This window comes from Parasteatoda tepidariorum, chromosome 2 (assembly GCF_982258835.1).
Source record: "Parasteatoda tepidariorum strain Cologne lab strain chromosome 2, Ptep-v5.0, whole genome shotgun sequence".
Classification (NCBI taxonomy): Eukaryota; Metazoa; Arthropoda; class Arachnida; order Araneae; family Theridiidae; genus Parasteatoda; species Parasteatoda tepidariorum.
The window spans coordinates 22,813,515-22,831,079 of record NC_141756.1 but is presented as its reverse complement, the minus strand read 5'-3'; the positions used below and the strand labels follow the sequence as shown (position 1 = coordinate 22,831,079).

The 17,565-nt window shown below is 30.2% G+C and overlaps 4 protein-coding genes across 4 annotated transcripts; 1 reads left to right on the top strand and 3 right to left on the bottom strand.

The window, feature by feature from the left end:
• The first annotated feature begins 1,618 nt into the window (after nt 1–1,618).
• LOC107457556 (uncharacterized) lies at nt 1,619–9,225 on the top strand. The gene is made up of 2 exons (XM_087156985.1): nt 1,619–1,834; nt 8,539–9,225. Exons 1-2 carry the CDS (start codon nt 1,738–1,740, stop codon nt 9,090–9,092), a joined length of 651 nt encoding a protein of 216 aa, XP_087013111.1. The 5' UTR covers nt 1,619–1,737; the 3' UTR covers nt 9,093–9,225.
• A 3,709-nt stretch (nt 9,226–12,934) lies between these two features.
• LOC147814842 (uncharacterized) lies at nt 12,935–14,518 on the bottom strand. Its single transcript, XM_087156503.1, has 2 exons — nt 13,778–14,518; nt 12,935–13,540 (listed from the first exon to the last, which is right to left on the bottom strand). Exons 1-2 carry the CDS (start codon nt 14,516–14,518, stop codon nt 12,935–12,937), a joined length of 1,347 nt encoding a protein of 448 aa, XP_087012629.1.
• An 18-nt stretch (nt 14,519–14,536) lies between these two features.
• Nucleotides 14,537–14,962, bottom strand: LOC147814841 (uncharacterized). Its single transcript, XM_087156502.1, has one exon. It carries the CDS (start codon nt 14,960–14,962, stop codon nt 14,537–14,539), a length of 426 nt encoding a protein of 141 aa, XP_087012628.1.
• Nucleotides 14,963–14,988: 26 nt separating this feature from the next.
• On the bottom strand, nt 14,989–16,710 carry LOC147814840 (uncharacterized). Its single transcript, XM_087156501.1, has one exon. The coding sequence runs from the start codon at nt 16,708–16,710 to the stop codon at nt 14,989–14,991; it is 1,722 nt and encodes a 573-aa protein (XP_087012627.1).
• Between the last annotated feature and the right edge of the window lie 855 nt (nt 16,711–17,565).

The window sequence follows — 17,565 nt, the reverse complement described above, 5'->3', positions numbered from 1 at the left end:
TATTATCATAGATCAGAACGAGATATTATGAGAACACGCCATGCATAATGAACAAACAAGCATCCAAAATGCATAGTTCTCTCTCACCCTTTAACACTTATGTTAAGTATTAAAGACTCAAGCACCAAAAGAAATTTTTAAATTAAATTCAGGAATTCTGAATAACTGCATTAAACACTACGGGAAAAATAATATTCGCAACACACCACTGCTAACTCCATTATTAAAATAAATAATAAGTAAATAAATGATTAAAAAATTATATTTTGCATGATAGATATCATCTTTGGATAAACAGGTGCGTTAAAAAAAATGTCCGATTCGTTTTTTTCAGTTTAGAGCGATATATTTAGGAATGAGGCTACCCCCTTCCCTATTTTGTGGGTCAAAAATCCAAATCCGTCGAAAAAAATGATACACTTTTTAAGGAAAAGTATGCTTTTATGTCTGATAATTTCTTAAGTTAAAATTTCGATTGCACAAATTAATCAGCATATTTTAAGGTTAACACCTGTATTTATTCAAGTCGAAATATATTCTTGTAAAATTACCGTACTGCATAATAATAACAACATTTCTAGTTAAAAAACGGTATACGGTATTTAAACCATTCATTTGGTAATTTTTCCGTTCATTTGGCAACAGTTTATCGAAAATTCAGGCTTGTAAAATTCTAGTTATACAACACATTTAGAAAAAAATACAAGATTGAAAAATAAATTTATCCGAATGAATGGTTTTTATGCCAGGCTGTAAGGTATCGTGATTAAATTACCAAATTTTAACACATTTACGAATTTTAGTGAAGATTATAAAATCATATTTTATTTCTAATTTTACCAAAATCATTACTGAAGAACTTCGGAAAAAATTACTGAGCTTATTGGTGTTTCTATAGTGCCATAAACAAGATAAATTTCACCACATTTTTTTTTCAGACTACGCATCTGTTTCTGATTTCGTATTAGTTGAAATTAGCATATTTAAGGTTGACCCCTTTAATAATTAAGATTGAATCTTAGCAATTGCCAAGTTGATAATTAATTCAAAAGTTGCGAAGATTTTTTATTATTTATTTATTTTTTGCACATTGCACATATATTTTTTTACTATACTTATTTCGGTAAAGATCAACTATTTTTTGATATTTGCTTATTATTTTTGCTTTCTAGTTATGCTGCTTCGATTTTAAGAGCTTTTAAAAAACTATTATTATTAATTTATCAAAATAAATTAAGAAATTCCACAATATTTTGTTTTTACATTCATGAATCTTTTATTACAATATTTTCACTTTCTTTTTAATTTCAAAATTTTATTTATTCTCTGAGAAAGGCTTCTAAAAATATTTATAAATATTGAAGCAAATTTTACGTTTAACCAAATGTTTAAAAGAGTTGAGAAAGAAACAAACAAAGGGTGAAGAAAAAAAGAATAAAAAGTTCGATAACATCTTACTGAAACAAGGTCATTTTTAAACAGAAACTAATAACTGTAAGCAGAAACTGAGAAATCAACTTTTCCAGGCAGTATGTTTCAAAAAATGCCTGCGGCAAAGTTCAAGTAAAGAGATAAGTCTGAAGATGACTTCGATGAAAGAGATTATTTTTTACCTTCGTTTCACGTCGGGAGGGAGAATGAAAGAAGTAACAGCCACTGGATAAGTTTCAGTTTCCGTTTCCCTGGATCAATTTCTCTTGTCATCTTTCTTTCTCATCCTTCATTGTAACTGTGAGGATGGAGAGCAAGTTTTTGAATGCAGCATCCCCACGAAATGGTGTGGGAAAAATAGGTGAATTCAAACGAAATTCACGTCGAAGAAAAAATCGTTTTAGTGAGTACTGTAATTAATTTTATGAGATTTTTGCATTTAATGTTATAGTGCATATATATTTAAGAATGATCAGATTTGTGTTAACTAAATAACTATTAAAATAATTAAATGAACTAAAATAATAACTATTTTTTAAACAAAACTTAATATTTAATAGCGCATTATCTAAAACAGTTAATTCGGAAGAAATTTGTAAAGTCATCAGTGAAAAAAAGTTTTTCTTAGGAGATGCAAAACGGGATAAACGGGAATTTCCCAGAGACATCCAGTAATTTCGACTGCTCTTTACATCTACTATTCTTTCATATACCTTACGTACTTATACTAAATACATGCATTTTACACGTAATATACTCTTAAGAATAAAATATAATGATTAACAATATTAACACATTAGTGCTTATGCTTAACACATGTTTACAGGATTTATTTTTTTTGAACTTCATATGACATAAATATTTCTTCAAAAATTATCTATTTGATATAATTAAATAATTTTTATTAAATTTTTCTATAAAATTTTTTTATTATTTATTTAAATTTATCTTTAATTTGTATTAATTTATCTATCTAAATTAATAAAAAAATATTTAAAATTTACTAGATAAATGTTAAATTTTTCTATTTAAATTTCTGCAAAATTTCAATTAATATATCTATTCAAATTAATGGAAAAATATTTAAAATTCGATACATAAATTTTAAATTTATCAATTTAATTTTAAATACTTTTCTATTTATTTTTTTCTATTATAGTGGCTTTTTTTTCCTTCAAATTCCTATCAGAAATACTTTTTCAAAATTTTCAGAAAAAGATAGTTAATTATTTTTATTTATCTATTAACGTATCTACTTTTAATATTTCAGTAAATACAATTGTAAAATACTTTATTTTGACAGATATAGTATTTTTTTCTTCTCTAGTTTCATTTAACATTTTACATTGCATTAAACGTTTGTAAGTTCCATGATTTATTTCAATTAAAATAAAAATTTCGGAGAGAGGTTTTTAAAAATGAGTCACTGGCACTCAGTTGAACATGAACTACTTAATGAAATTTTTTTTTATATAAATAATTATTGCAGCATATATAAATTTTTTTTAATTATTAATATAGCATTTTCTTTATTCTATGTTCAAAATAAAAAGTATTAAGTTTAATCAATCTTTGAAATAATAAATCAGTTTTTATTTAATAAATATTTTTTTAAATACAATTTTTAGAATGTTTTTTTTCTTAAAACGCATATAGTTTAAATTTTAATCGTTCATAAATAATTAAGAAATCGTGCATAGTTAATAGTATTTCTTTCTTTTTTTAGTATTCCCACAATTTGAAAACTTTTACGAATTTTTCAAAAAGAATTAAAATTTCAAAGGAACAATTTTAAAAAATACGTCATTCTCAGAAGTTAATCTTTTCATTACGTCATCCTCAGAAGTAAAGTTAATTCGTCATAATTTTGTTTTCGTAAGTTTTGTTTTCGAAAATTTTAATTATTTCGGCACATTTCAAGCGTAGCTTTTTCTTTATTTTGGCCAATTAACCGGAAGACAAAGCATAAAATTTGTTCAGTTTTTTTAATTGCTAGTTTATCAGTACAAAGCAAATGTAGGAATTGTAAAAATAAATATAATTGATGATTAAGTAAGAATTGTAAAATTTGAAGGATTGTAATTTTTTTTATTGAAACCTTTCATGATTTTGGATTTTGATAGCTATCCCTCACTTTCCCCCCCCCTTTTTTTGCAGTTTGAAATTTTAAAAATGTTTCGACTTTTATAGGTAAAAAAAAATCCAGGTTGGAATGTTGTTACAATTATCTTATTGATTTTACGACATCTATGAATTTGCGAAATATTTCTGAAAGTGACCTATGCAAAATTGAATGACTTATACATTGACTTATGCATTTAATTGATATGCGTTAATTTAATTAAATGTTTAAGAAATAAATGAGAAAATTTTTATCTACAATTTTGAAGGGTTTCAGATTCTATTTTCATCAGAAGCTAAAAATTTTCTAAAATAGTCTTGTTCTTTTCTTGGTACTTATTAAATTTAATATATTCGAATGAGTCGATTGGCATAACATAATATTTTATAATATTATATTCAACGCATTTTAACCAGAATTATTTGTCGTATTTATGGATATTATAAACTGAAATAAATTTCTAGGTTGTTTTTTGAAAATGTGATTGCATTGAATTTTTTTAATCTGAAACTTGTTTCAAGAGGGATCTACACTCGCCCTTTAGGTTAAATTTTTGACTTGCGTTTTGTTGAGTTTTTTATTTTTTTTTTATTTAACAAACTTTCGATGATACAGTATTATTAGACAGCACAATACCTTTAAAAAATTGTAGATAATAAAAGAGTAGCTTTTGTAGATTATGAGAAATAGCACTTGATAATTTTTAAACCTTCTATGATTTTTTTCTGAAAACTTTAAAGAAATAAAACGACGCGATTAGCGGTTTTAAGTAAATAATTTAAAACTACACGTTTCTCTATTTTTATATTTCTTAAAATCTAATTTTATTGCAGTTTAAACTGATGAAAACCGATTAGGATGACGCTAAAAGACTCTTTTAACGTTAATTGCTTAAAAATAAAATTACTTATCAAAAATCTAAAGATAGGCAACTTTATACTATTTAACTACCAATTAAAAACTATTGATAGCAGAAATGTATTGGCATAATTTTGTTAGTAAAAATAGAAAATCTAAAACATTGTGCTCGTTATATCTCAACTAATGACTGGGTAATAGCCTTGTATTTGGCAGTGTCGAACGATACTGCCAAAAAGAGTAAATATCCATCATTTGTTTATTTGTAAATATTACAGAAAGAGGATGACTGAGATAGTCTAGTTGACAGGGCGCTGGACTCATGTTCGTGAGTTCGAATCCAGCCGACCGAAGACTCCTCTTGTAGTGAATGGTGACTGGTGCACGTTAAATCCGTCCGGTCACAAACTCCTCCATGTTCTCAGAATAAATCATATCTCTGGGGATACTGAATTGGAGATTGGTCGTTCTCTCGTTCAGGTCAAATTCACGATCTGTAGATGAATGAATTGATATATGAATGGGGCAGCCCTATAAGCGCGTGTGACGTATGAGTGCGGCAGAAGTCAAATTCTTGGGCCATAGATGGCGCCACTGGAAAGCAAGAGCAATCGCATCCTTTGCCTACGACAACAACACCAACAGAAAAAGGATTAAAAACATGTTTGGAATTTTCCCTCTCCGGCTCTACCCTTTTTTGCAATTGAGTTCGGTCTGGTGAGAGCTTATTTATTGAACCAATTTTATTGTGTACATTGAAAACTAAAACGTTTCAAATAGCATGTGAAACACCATATTAAATTGAACTTCGCTTTAAATAACTTTGGAAGGAAAAAACTGGGTATTAGTGAAAATATTAAGTCATCTCTTTACAAAAAGCAACAAAAAAGAAATGGCCAACCCTCTTTGGGGTTGTATAATATTCTTAAAGAAAAAGAGGGTTAATGCAACAATTTTTATAATTTTGCGAGAAAAAGCTTCGATCGAACAAACGAAAAATTACTTGGATCAAATTTTCTTTTAAATTTCAATACTGTATAAGCTTAATAGGGGATTAAGGGGAGTCGGTAAGGCATATATCATTAATGCTAAAACTGACCTTTTTCGATGTACCTCTTCTTAGAAACTACTTATGATATCACTCTGAAATTTTTGTGGAATATTTGGGTCATTCTCACTGAAAAGGTATAAATAGATTAAAAAATTTTCTAAAATTAAAGTAATTAAAAAAGTGATAGAAATTACATAAATGCCTTTATTTATTTTTGTTGTATGTCCTTATAATAATGGTTAAGTTTTCTATTTTATTTTTTACAAGATTTAAAGTATTTTAAATTCTGCCTTGTCCACGGAGGAGATGTAATAGTCAACGGAGGAGACATTTTATGTTATACTTAAGGGGAGTCGGTAAGGCATATATCATTAATGCTAAAACTGACCTTTTTCGATGTACCTCTTCTTAGAAACTACTTATGATATCACTCTGAAATTTTTGTGGAATATTTGGGTCATTCTCACTGAAAAGGTATAAATAGATTAAAAAATTTTCTAAAATTAAAGTAATTAAAAAAGTGATAGAAATTACATAAATGCCTTTATTTATTTTTGTTGTATGTCCTTATAATAATGGTTAAGTTTTCTATTTTATTTTTTACAAGATTTAAAGTATTTTAAATTCTGCCTTGTCCACGGAGGAGATGTAATAGTCAACGGAGGAGACATTTTATGTTATAAAATATAAAATGTCAATGAAGACTAATTCATTAATTATTGGGTACAACTGATGTGAGTTTAACATTAATAAGTAAATAATAAAATATTTCATTATTAGAGATAGAGCTACTTCCGATTAATCATGCTGCTATGAAAGGAAACATCTATTTTTAACCTAAGTGTGCAATTTTTTAAGTAACTCTTACTGAATATTAATAAATTAAAATGTAAGGACTATTGAAATAAAAATTCAGACTCCACATGACAGTTGAGTGTTGAGGGTACTCTTTTATGAACATTTTATGCAAGTTAAACATACTGTCATCCAAATAACGTTTTTGTTTTTTCTCTTTTCTTCTTGTTATTGTTTCTTTTTTCCCTGGGCACAAACGGCTTGCTCTATCAATTTCTAGAAATTTAAGTACATTTAATCACGATTTTTCTGTTAAATCTTTTTCTGATACAGATTTTAAAGTTTCTTTTTTTCTTTTTCTTTTTTACTTTCTTCAAACAATATAGGGTTTTCTTATAATTTCTGTCTAGCTTGTCTCATACTAAGTTTCTTCTGTTCCCTTCTCTTTTGCATTTGAACATTCGATTGCTTTCTTTTTTTTACATGTTGGTTTTGCCATTTTTTTCTTTAAATTTGAAGAGAAAAAAAATGTTAAACATCACAGAAATTATTTAGAAAAATTATCAATATTTACTTCTCCGATAAGAAAAAGTTAATAAATTAACACATTTGTTCCATTTTAAAAAATATAAATTAAACGAAAATAGTTTTTTAATTATTAAAATTGTATTATGGTTATCTAAAACATTGTCTCTTCCATTGACTGTGTCTTCTCCTCCATGGAATTGTCATGTCCACGGAGGAGACAAAAACTAGTTCTTGAATACTATTTTTGCAATCTAAAATTCATCTATCAAAACTAAAATAATTTTCTCTTACCTTCTTTATGATGTCCACGGAGTATACGGTGAGAACTTTGCCAAACCCCAGTTGAACACAACAATCCGAAATTGATACCAAAGAGAACAAAAACAATTGATAGTTAACAATAGAAAATGGAATGGTTACATTTACCAGAAGCTGTCTTATACGGATTTCGCATATGTTGCCCTTTAATGCATATTTACCGAACTATATTAATTGTCCATGAAGGGAGATTTCATTTTTGATGGACAAAGTTTACTAGTCATTTATTTTATAAAAATAATTTTTTTTCACAAAAATATTAAATAAAAAGTTACTATAAACATTTAACTAAGTAAAACTACAAAAATCATTAAAATAACCTTTAAATTGTTTAACAGTCATTAAAAATTATTTTTGTGTCAAAGACGTAGGGACGTCCACGGAGGGGACTTTGAAGTTATGTTTATTAAAAAATGAGAATGAAATATTCAATACATTTAGCAGAAATGTATATGATTTGTTAGTTAGAACTTTACGAAAAATGATGAAGAAAAATATTAAGAAATCTGCTGTATTTCCTAATATTTATTACTAAGGGACTTAAAAAATCACCTTTTTGTGAGAATGACCCATTTGAGATTATTTAGGTTGTACGCTGTGATACTCTTTTAGCGTTCCTCTTTGATTTATGAAAGATTTTTGCTCAAAAATGAGGAAGCTTTTTTAAAAAATAAAAAGCTCTCAGTTCATAATTTTTTTAAAAAATTTCTTCTGAAGATATTTATTAACAGTTATCACAGTGTAAACATGTATATGTAAATATTCTGCAAAAAAAAAAAAAAAACTGAGGAAAGATCTTGTTTAGATGCTGAGAAAAGATGCATCGAAGAAGGTCAGTTTTAGCTTTATTCGTATATGCCCTACCGACTACCCCTAAAAGATGAAGTTTTTTAAAATTATAAAATAAATAAGCAAAACAAGTTCATTGATGGATGGCAATCCAGCATCCATCTATGATCAACCAGTTACAGCTTAAACAATAGAATTACGTTTCTATTGAAATGGAAATAAGAATCGTCCATTAAGAATAGTGCAAACAACTAGTTGCCTTTCACTACCCTAAAATTAGGAAAATAGATTGATTCATTCCACTCTGTGATATAGTTTAGCCTACTTGGACATCGCTATTGAAAACGCACTGTTTTTGCGAGCAACCAGCTAAAGGCAGTTGATGGATTCTGATGTAATTTATTTAGTTTAGTCAGGCAAATTTTTAAACTTTATAACTGTGAAAGTGTGTGTGAAAGTACACTGATGGTCAACTGATCTAGCTTCAGTAGTCCAACTTCCCGCAATTAGCCAACTCTTCAACTACATCCGTTTTATCTGAGGAAAACTACCTCAGTTTCAAAACTATAATAAATGCATTTTTTCTATAAGTGGTTGCCACAGTTAATAATTAATAGTTTCTATTTTTTTAATTATTTATTTCTAGGATGTAGAAGACAGACACCTTTCAATAACTTAAGAATGGAGTGTGTTGCTTGTGAGGCCCAATTCAATAGTTTAGTTCCTTTTCTTGCCCATCTCAATACGAGAAAGCACAAAACGATGCAGTTGATGAAAGATGACGATCCCTGGTGGATGTCTTCGGTTTCTCTTATCAAAAGGAAATTGCTCGATCTGGTACAAGAATTCGAAACTGACCAGTATGGCGAACACTACTGTGAATATTGTGATAAGAAGAACACAGGTGTGGTACCACTAATGCAACATTTTCGATCCAGAAAGCACAAAAAACACGTTCGCCAAGCCATAGACAGAATGGACCTCGATGCATATAAGAGTCGAGTTAAGATCTTGTTGATGGAGTTAGAAAAGTGGACGAATGGGGTTTATCAATGCAAACTCTGTCGCATGGTATTTAATGATAAATCTCATATAAAATTGCATAAACGAAGCAAAATGCATTTTCGGAATAAGGCTAAGATAATGTGCGCCAAGCAAATATTGAGTTACTTTAATGAGCGATATCCACATTTAAATTGAAATTGTGGAAGGGAACAGAATTTTATCAGAAAGATAATGTAGTGCCATATTCGTAATCTTTGAATCTCATAAATTATTAGCTTAAGTATTAACGGTTTTTGACGGTGAATACCGGAGGTTGGATAAAAAGAGTCTTTCGCTATGGGGCCATCGGGTTTAGTAAGTACTTTTTAAACTATACAGACATAAATTCAGTTCTTACTTTGGCCTTATTTATCAGAATTTTTAAAAAAACGTGATTAAAAAGTTAAATAACTTGTTGCATTTGAAAAAATTCTAGAAAAATTGATATTAATAAAATTAATAACTTAATTGAGAAAATAATGTTAAATAGTTTTTAATTAATTGTTAAAAAAAATCACTTCATTTCAAAATAAGTAACTAAATTGTTTAAAAAATATTAAAACTTAAAATTCTAATTAAAAAATAATAAAATTTTTATTATAATTGAAAGTTAACTAAATTTTAGTTATAATTAGAAATTAATCAAATTTTGAATATGAATAAAAGTTAATTTAATTTCTAATGTAACTAAAAATTAATTAAAATTTTAAAATTGCTACTTATATTTAAAAAATAATAATTAAATTTAAAAAAAAATACTATTCGGGAATGGGAGAATTTCTTCCTGACGTTCGGCAAAAATAAACTATTGCCTTATTTTGACGAATCCGTTGTAAATGGAACTAGATATATTTTATGATGTCCGCAAAAAATTAATAAATAAATAAATAGATAAATAAAAAATAACGAAAGTACGAAAGGCACAGTTATCTAGATCTAAATGAACTAGTTATACATCATTAAAATTTCTTTAATTAATAAAATCAATCAATGTTAAATTTTAAAATATGAATGGAGAAAAAAATTAAACTACCTTACTTGGATTTTATTTAATAGTACAAAGATAATTCCAATAATCTTATTGATTTTAAGGGACTATAAGACTACTTTTTATAACTAGGAAATGTCAAAATATACTTTGTAATTAGAATGTCAGAAGAAAATACATATATAAAAAGGACACCTGTGTCCCATCTGCGTCAAGGGGTTAATACATCTGTAATATTTTCAGTTCCGATTCGTTGAAAATTTTGTCAAAAATAAAATAGTCTATAAATTTCTGAATCGTCTTATATATATTTATAAAAAATGCTTTTTTTCCTTTAAAAGAATTTAATTACTTTGCTTGGTATGATTTCCAGAGAAACCATAGGCCATAAATATAAGTGTATGATATTAAAATAAATATTATGTTTAATTATATATTTGTAATAATATTTAAATAAAAAGATTTTTTATGTGTGTATGTTGTCTGTGTACTGTGTATCTATGGGTTAAATATTAACAGCAGACGTGTGTATCAGAACTATGTATATATATTAAAATGCCGGATAACAAAATAATAAAAATATATCTCTTCATCAGTTCACGTGATTACATCCGACAAAAGGAGTGTGTTTTAATAATTAATCAATATAGCCAAATCAAAATATATCAATACAATAGTGCGAGGAGCACTCAAAACATCAAAACGAAATTCAAACACATTAGTTAAAAAATATATAAGAAATAAAACATATCAATCAAAAATAGAAAATTTAATGTAAGGAAAATATAAAACAGAACAAAAAATGAAATCTATGAGGCCAGTAGCGAATTCAAATGAACTTACACGTAGCGGTATCTCTCAAGAATGAATTAAAATATTTTCGCAATAAAATTGAATTCGCTACTCGCTTTATAGATTTCGTATATTTTTGTAACTTATTTTATGAATTCTATATACTTGCAGCTTATACGCAGTAAATAAAACTTATTAATTTTCTTTAATTTTCTTTCTTTATATATATATATATATATATATGTAATGTTATGCCTTTAAAGGCTAGATATTTGAAGAGAATTAGGCGAATACATTTAAAAAGGCATTTTATTACTTATATGGAGTATGGAAAACAGTGTTCATGGAATCTTTACATTTATGGTTTCCCCATTTCAGGGATTGTTTGGAATTGGCCTAGATTTCTCTAGCCATGGAAAATATGGAAAAGACACGCATTTTTGCCTCTCCCGAGCTTTTAAAGAGAGGTCCTGAGAAGGGGAGGGCGTTGCAAACATCTTCTTATTCAATGAAACGTCATTCAATTGATAAACTTTAGAGATTTTGATTCGTTAAAAGGATATCGCCACTCTGACGGTGGGAAGTTTTTGGGGTATTTTAATGTCTACTTCATTTACGAATTATTAGCCCATTAGCTTTAGAAAATAATCTTTTATCTGGCCGTATCTGGTTTATCTTGACTTTTTATGGCTCTTTGTGAGAGACCGACTTCCACATCTTAAACTTGATAAGAAACATATGTTTTAAGCTTATCAGTTAGTATAGAAAGACTCGCCTGAGAATTTCTATATTACATCCCCCCTCTCCAAAAAGTTTCGTTTTATATTAAATTTAGAATTTAGGAGAAAGTTTATAGCTAATTACTTGCAACCCCCTCCATCAGAATTTTCAATGAAATTATAAGAAAACACATGTTAAATTTTCAAATACAAAATATTCAAGCAAAGCAAAAATAACAAATATAAAGTGACAATAACAAATATAAAGTTTTTTTTTTCTTTTTACTACTTCATCGGAGGGAATTGTACTGAATTCAGCCTTTTTCATCCCATCCATCGGAGCTTGTTGACATATTATTAGTTGTTTCTTTTCACGTTCTTTTTCGGTCTGCGGCCAATTTTTCCAAACAAATTACTTCGAAAATGCCGGCTTGTAATGTTATGCCTTTAAAGGCTAGATATTTGAAGAGAATTAGGCGAATACATTTAAAAAGGCATTTTATTACTTATATGGAGTATGGAAAACAGTGTTCATGGAATCTTTACATTTATGGTTTCCCCATTTCAGGGATTGTTTGGAATTGGCCTAGATTTTTCTAGCCATGGAAAATATGGAAAAGACACGCATTTTTGCCTCTCCCGAGCTATTAAAGAGAGGTCCTGAAAAGGGGAGGGAGTTGCAAACATCTTCTTATTCAATGAAACGTCATTCAATTGATAAACTTTAGAGATTTTGATTCGTTAAAAGGATATCGCCACTCTGACGGTGGGAAGTTTTTGGGGTATTTTAATGTCTACTTCATTTACGAATTTTTAGCCCATTAGCTTTAGAAAATAATCTTTTATCTGGCCGTATCTGGTTTATCTTGACTTTTTATGGCTCTTTGTGAGAGACCGACTTCCACATCTTAAACTTGATAAGAAACATATGTTTTAAGCTTATCAGTTAGTATAGAAAGACTCGCCTGAGAATTTCTATATTACACACACATATATATATATATATATATATATATATATATATATATATATATATATATATATATATATATATATATATATATATATGTTGTGCGATAGCTTGCGGGGTGTATAAAAATCAAACTTGGACAATGGACTGTATATAATTTATTTTGCGGGTGCGCTGGTAGCGCTGCGGAGATGCAAAAACCGAGCGTGTTTGCTCTTTGGTTGTTTTACATTAACTGACTCTTTTTTCTAATTAATGTAGGTGGCGCTACTATTACTACATTCATACCGGCTTCAACATACCGGGCCACCTTGAAACATAGTTTCAAAATTTGCACATAAATTGACAAAAAACAAAATTAAACTATACACATCTAATAAAAAGATAATTATAAAAAACTAATGCAACATACATAAATTAAAAATATATATAATTATAAACAGATGTATAGATTCCTTGGTATAAACCGGATAACTATAACACAAAACAAAAAGAAAAGTAAAAGTCTAAAATAAAATAAAGAAAGTTATCAGTCAATAGGTAAAACTGACAGTTTGTGAATGGGTCTTTTATAAGTTCCAGTCTCAGTTTTGACACTGACCACTCTTACCTTAGCATCAGCACTAGGAAAAACTTCTTGTATACGCCCTAATTTCCACTTCAAAGGTGGAATATTGTCCTCTTTAATGAGAACTAAATCGTTAATTTTCAAATTAGGCTGTTCTCGCAACCATTTGGGGCGCTGCTGTAAGCTGGAAATATACTCGTTAACCCATCTTTTCCAAAAATTCTGGAAAAGTTTTTGAGTCAACTGCCAACGTTTTAATGGGGGTATGTTTTCGCTTAGAAGGTTCTCTTCTGGTATAGAGGAAAGAGCGGTTCCCACAAGGAAATGTCCTGGGGTAAGTGCTGAAAGCTCAGCGGGATCGTCCGATACTGGACACAAAGGACGAGAGTTCAAGCAGGATTCAATTTGTGCAGTAAGAGTTAAAAACTCTTCAAGGGTCAATTTATGATCACCTATTGTTCTTTTCAAATGCGATTTTGCGGATTTCACAGCAGCTTCCCAAATTCCTCCAAAGTGAGGTGCTGAAGGTGGGTTAAAGTGCCATTTAATTTCCTCATCGGCAAAATACTGATGGATGGATTTTTCTTTTTGAAGAGATTTAACTACTCGATTAATTTCCTTATTTGCAGCAACAAAATTTGAACCACAGTCTGAAAATAATTCATTTGGTTTTCCTCTTCGCGCAACAAATCTTTTTAGAGCTGCAATAAATGATTCAGCGGTTAAATTTCCAACAACTTCGATGTGCACCGCCTTTGTCGCGAAACACAAAAATATACAAATGTACATTTTAACTGATCTAACTCCACGTCCAGATCGCGGTTTCACAAAAAATGGACCTGCATAATCCAGACCAGTCATGGAAAATACTCTAGAAGGCGTTACTCTTGAAGGTGGTAATTGAGCCATTATCTGTGTCGCGGTTTTTCCTTTTAATCGAAAGCATTTTATGCATTTCCAGATTTGCTTTTTTATAACTGATCTAGCATTTACTATCCAAAATTCTTTGCGAATAACTGATAATAGTAAAAGTGCTCCAGCATGCAAGAAGGATTCATGATAATGAATTATAATTAGATTAGTTAAGTGATGTTTTTTCGGTAGGAGAATAGGATGTTTTCTTTCATTCGGTAATTGTGTATTTTCTAACCTACCGCCAACACGGATAAGGTCCTCTTCATCCAAAAACGGATTCAAGGAGAGGATCTTACTACTCGAAGAAATTGGTTTGCTATTTTTTAGCTGGTGATATTCGTTTGGAAATTCTTGTTTTTGGACTATTTTGACCAAAACGTTTCTAGCTAGTTTTATCTCACTACTAGTTAAATAACCATTTATGCGATTGTTCGGAGATTTACAGTTCATTATGAAGCGGAGACACCAAGCTATAATTCTTTTTAACTTAACGTATGATGAAACATTGTAAATGATCGGAAAGTCAATAGGAGTTGTTTCAATCAAGCACGGTGTCTTTTTGCGTTCTTCTTTGAGAGCGTCTGTTGAGAGAGAGATTTCCTCCAAATGCGATATTTCACCACTTTTCATCCAAGACGGACCCGACCACTATAAGTCTGATGAGGAAAGTTCTTGAGGATTCAAGCCACGGGAAATGAGATCTGAGGGGTTGTTATGAGTGGAAATATGTCTCCACTGGTAGTTCTCAGTCAAGGTTTGGATCTTGGAGACTCGGTTTCCAACAAAGGTTTTAAGCTGGTGGGCTGGCGTTTTAATCCATGCAAGTGCGATGGTCGAGTCTGTATGCAAAATGACTTCGTCAATGTCCATTTTAAGAGAATTATAAACCTTTCTTACAAGTTGAGAAAGAAGTAAGCAAGCTGATAGTTCTAAACGTGGTATAGAAATTACTTTAATGGGTGCAACACGAGATTTGCTTGCAATAATATGGCAAGTGTTTGATTCAGCTAGGCCTGGGCAATACATGTAAACCACAGCTCCATACGCTAATTCCGAAGCATCAGCGTAACCCATTAAAACAGTTTTTGTGAAAAAGTCAGTTAAATGTATCTATTAATGCGAATAGTTTCTATATGTTGCATAGAAGATGCAAAATTAAGCCACTGACCTGCGATTTGTGGTGGAAGGGGATCGTCCCACGACAGTTTATGTACCCACAATTTTTGGAGAAACATCTTTGCTTCCGTGATGACAGGTTGCAAAAGGCCTAATGGGTCATACAGTCTTGCTATAAAACTCAGCACTTCACGCTTAGTGAATTTGGTGGACATTTCTGGGATGGATACTTTAAACGTAAATTGATCCTCAATTGAATTCCACCTTACACCCAAAGTCTTGACACTCGCATCAACTTCTGATGCAAAATCATGCTCTGCTGGGTCACCTAATGGTAAACTGTTCCTTAACTCCCTTGAATTAGAGTTCCACTTATGAAGAGACATTCCACAAGTTGCTAGAATATCGTTCAGCTGTTGTTGCACTTTCTGAGCACCTTCTAAACTTTGAGCACCTGAAACGATATCGTCCATATAAATATCTTCCAAAAGAACTAATGATGCCAGTGGAAACCGTGATTCATCTTTAGCCAACTGCTTGAGAGTTCTGATTGCGAGAAATGGAGCGCAAGCAGTTCCGTAAGTGACTGTCTTGAGTCTGAATGTTACAGGTTTTGCGTACTCTGAATCTTTCCAAACAATTCTTAGAAGATCAAGCTGCGATGGATCTATTTTGATTTGTCGAAACATCTTTTGGATGTCTGCCGTGAAAGCGTATTTATGTTTACGAAATCGAGTCATGATTTCGAAAATGTCCTCGACCACGTCCCCCTTCAAAATGACATCATTCAAGCTCACACCCGTTGAGGTACTTGATGAAGCGTTGAACACAACACGTAACTTAGTGGTTGCCTTCTCTGGACGATAAACACCGTGATGTGGGAGGTAATAGGTAATTTGATTACCGGAATTGCTTTCATTATCATCATATTTCTCCATATGATTCATGTCTAAGTACTCCTGCATAAATGATTTGTATAAATCTTGCATTTCTTGATTTCTGGATAATCTTTTCCATAGTTGATTCAGACGTCGCACGGCTAAGTCTTTGGACACTCCTAAACGCTCAACGTCCTTAACTGGCATCTCTACGATGAATCGTCCATGCTCATCTCTGCGATAAGTATTCTGAAAATGTGATTCACAATACTTTTCTTCTTCACTCTGAATTTTCATTTTATAGTCTATATCCTCTATTCTCCAGAATTTTTCTAAACAGTCTTCGACTTCTGTTTGAGTGGTTATGAAACCGCAGTGAATTTCTGGAGTGCGGGTATTTATTGCTCCAGTTGCAATGTATGCAAAAACAGTATTGCGAAACACCAAATCACTGTTTGTAACGCGGATATCTCCAGCCTTGATAATTTCGAAAAATACCTCCGCGCCTAAAAGCATATCTATTCTTCCAGTTACCGCGAAATTAGGATCTGCTAATTGTTGCGGAATTTCTAACTTATCTACTTTGAAGGATGTAACAGGAAGAAAATCGGTAATTTTGGATACCACTAAAAAATCAAGAGTTTTCAAAAAAGAGCTATTACCATTACAAATTGTAGCTTGTATTTTTGATCTTATTGTAGTTTCGTTTCCGCCCAAACTCGAAACCCGAAAATTCATTTTTTCTTGCGGTACTCCTAATTTATTAGCGAAATTAGCTGTACAAATATTCGACGTGCTGCCTGAATCTAATATCGCCCTACATTGCATATAAGATCCATTTAAAGGATTTAAAACCCAAATTAAAACAGTCGGAAGAAGCCCTGTTTTATTTTTCGAATTAATGCAAGATAAAGAAGCAGAAACAATTTCATTATTTTGTTGATGAATATTAAATACTGCTGCTTCGGGATTGAGATCATGACCCTGAGAAGAAGCCAAAACCGCAGAATTGTTTATAGTTTCGCGTTCTTTATGGAGTAGTGTATTATGCTTTGAATGGCATATGTAGCATAAATGTTTCGATTTGCAATTCAATAACTTGTGTTGACTGCTTAGGCAATTTAAACACAATTTATGTTTTGATACCAGCTCACTTCTCTGATGACTATTCAATTTCAAAAAAGAATCGCACTTAAAGATAGGATGATTCATTTTACACAAAATGCATGATTGAGTTACACTTTTATTAATTAGAAATGTTTTCGTTTTTGGATTTCTCTCTTGACTTAACTTAAATCTTAAAGGAGTGGTTTTGCTAACATTTTCTAATATTTGAGCTCGTTTTTCCAAAAATGAAAATAAATCATCTAATTTAGGAACATCGTTTGAGCTAATATTTAATTCATACTGTCTTCGAGTTTCCCTATCCAATTTTTGAAGTACTATATTTAAAACAAAAATATCAGAAAGATCATTGCGATTATACTCCAAAATTTTTAATGCTCTTATATTTTTCTTTACACAATCAATTAAATTACTTAAGTCTTTAACCGACTCATGCGTTAATTTTTCAATATCTAATATTGATTTAACGTGAGATTCTACTATTAACCTTTTGTTTTCGTATCTTTCTTCTAAAGCTGTATATAATGAAGTGAATGTATCATCTAATGTAATAAGATT

Excerpts from the sequence above, each read along its gene's own strand:
- LOC107457556 (XM_087156985.1), top strand. The coding sequence starts at position 1,738 with ATGGAGAGCAAGTTTTTGAATGCAGCATCCCCACGAAATGGTGTGGGA. Across the intron at positions 1,835-8,538 it reads TCGAAGAAAAAATCGTTTTA|GATGTAGAAGACAGACACCT; the intron begins GTGAGTACTGTA and ends ATTTATTTCTAG.
- LOC147814842 (XM_087156503.1), bottom strand. The coding sequence starts at position 14,518 with ATGAAAAGTGGTGAAATATCGCATTTGGAGGAAATCTCTCTCTCAACA. Across the intron at positions 13,541-13,777 it reads AACCGCGATCTGGACGTGGA|TATTTTGCCGATGAGGAAAT; the intron begins GTTAGATCAGTT and ends TCCATCCATCAG.
- LOC147814841 (XM_087156502.1), bottom strand. The coding sequence starts at position 14,962 with ATGGGTTACGCTGATGCTTCGGAATTAGCGTATGGAGCTGTGGTTTAC.
- LOC147814840 (XM_087156501.1), bottom strand. The coding sequence starts at position 16,710 with ATGCAATGTAGGGCGATATTAGATTCAGGCAGCACGTCGAATATTTGT.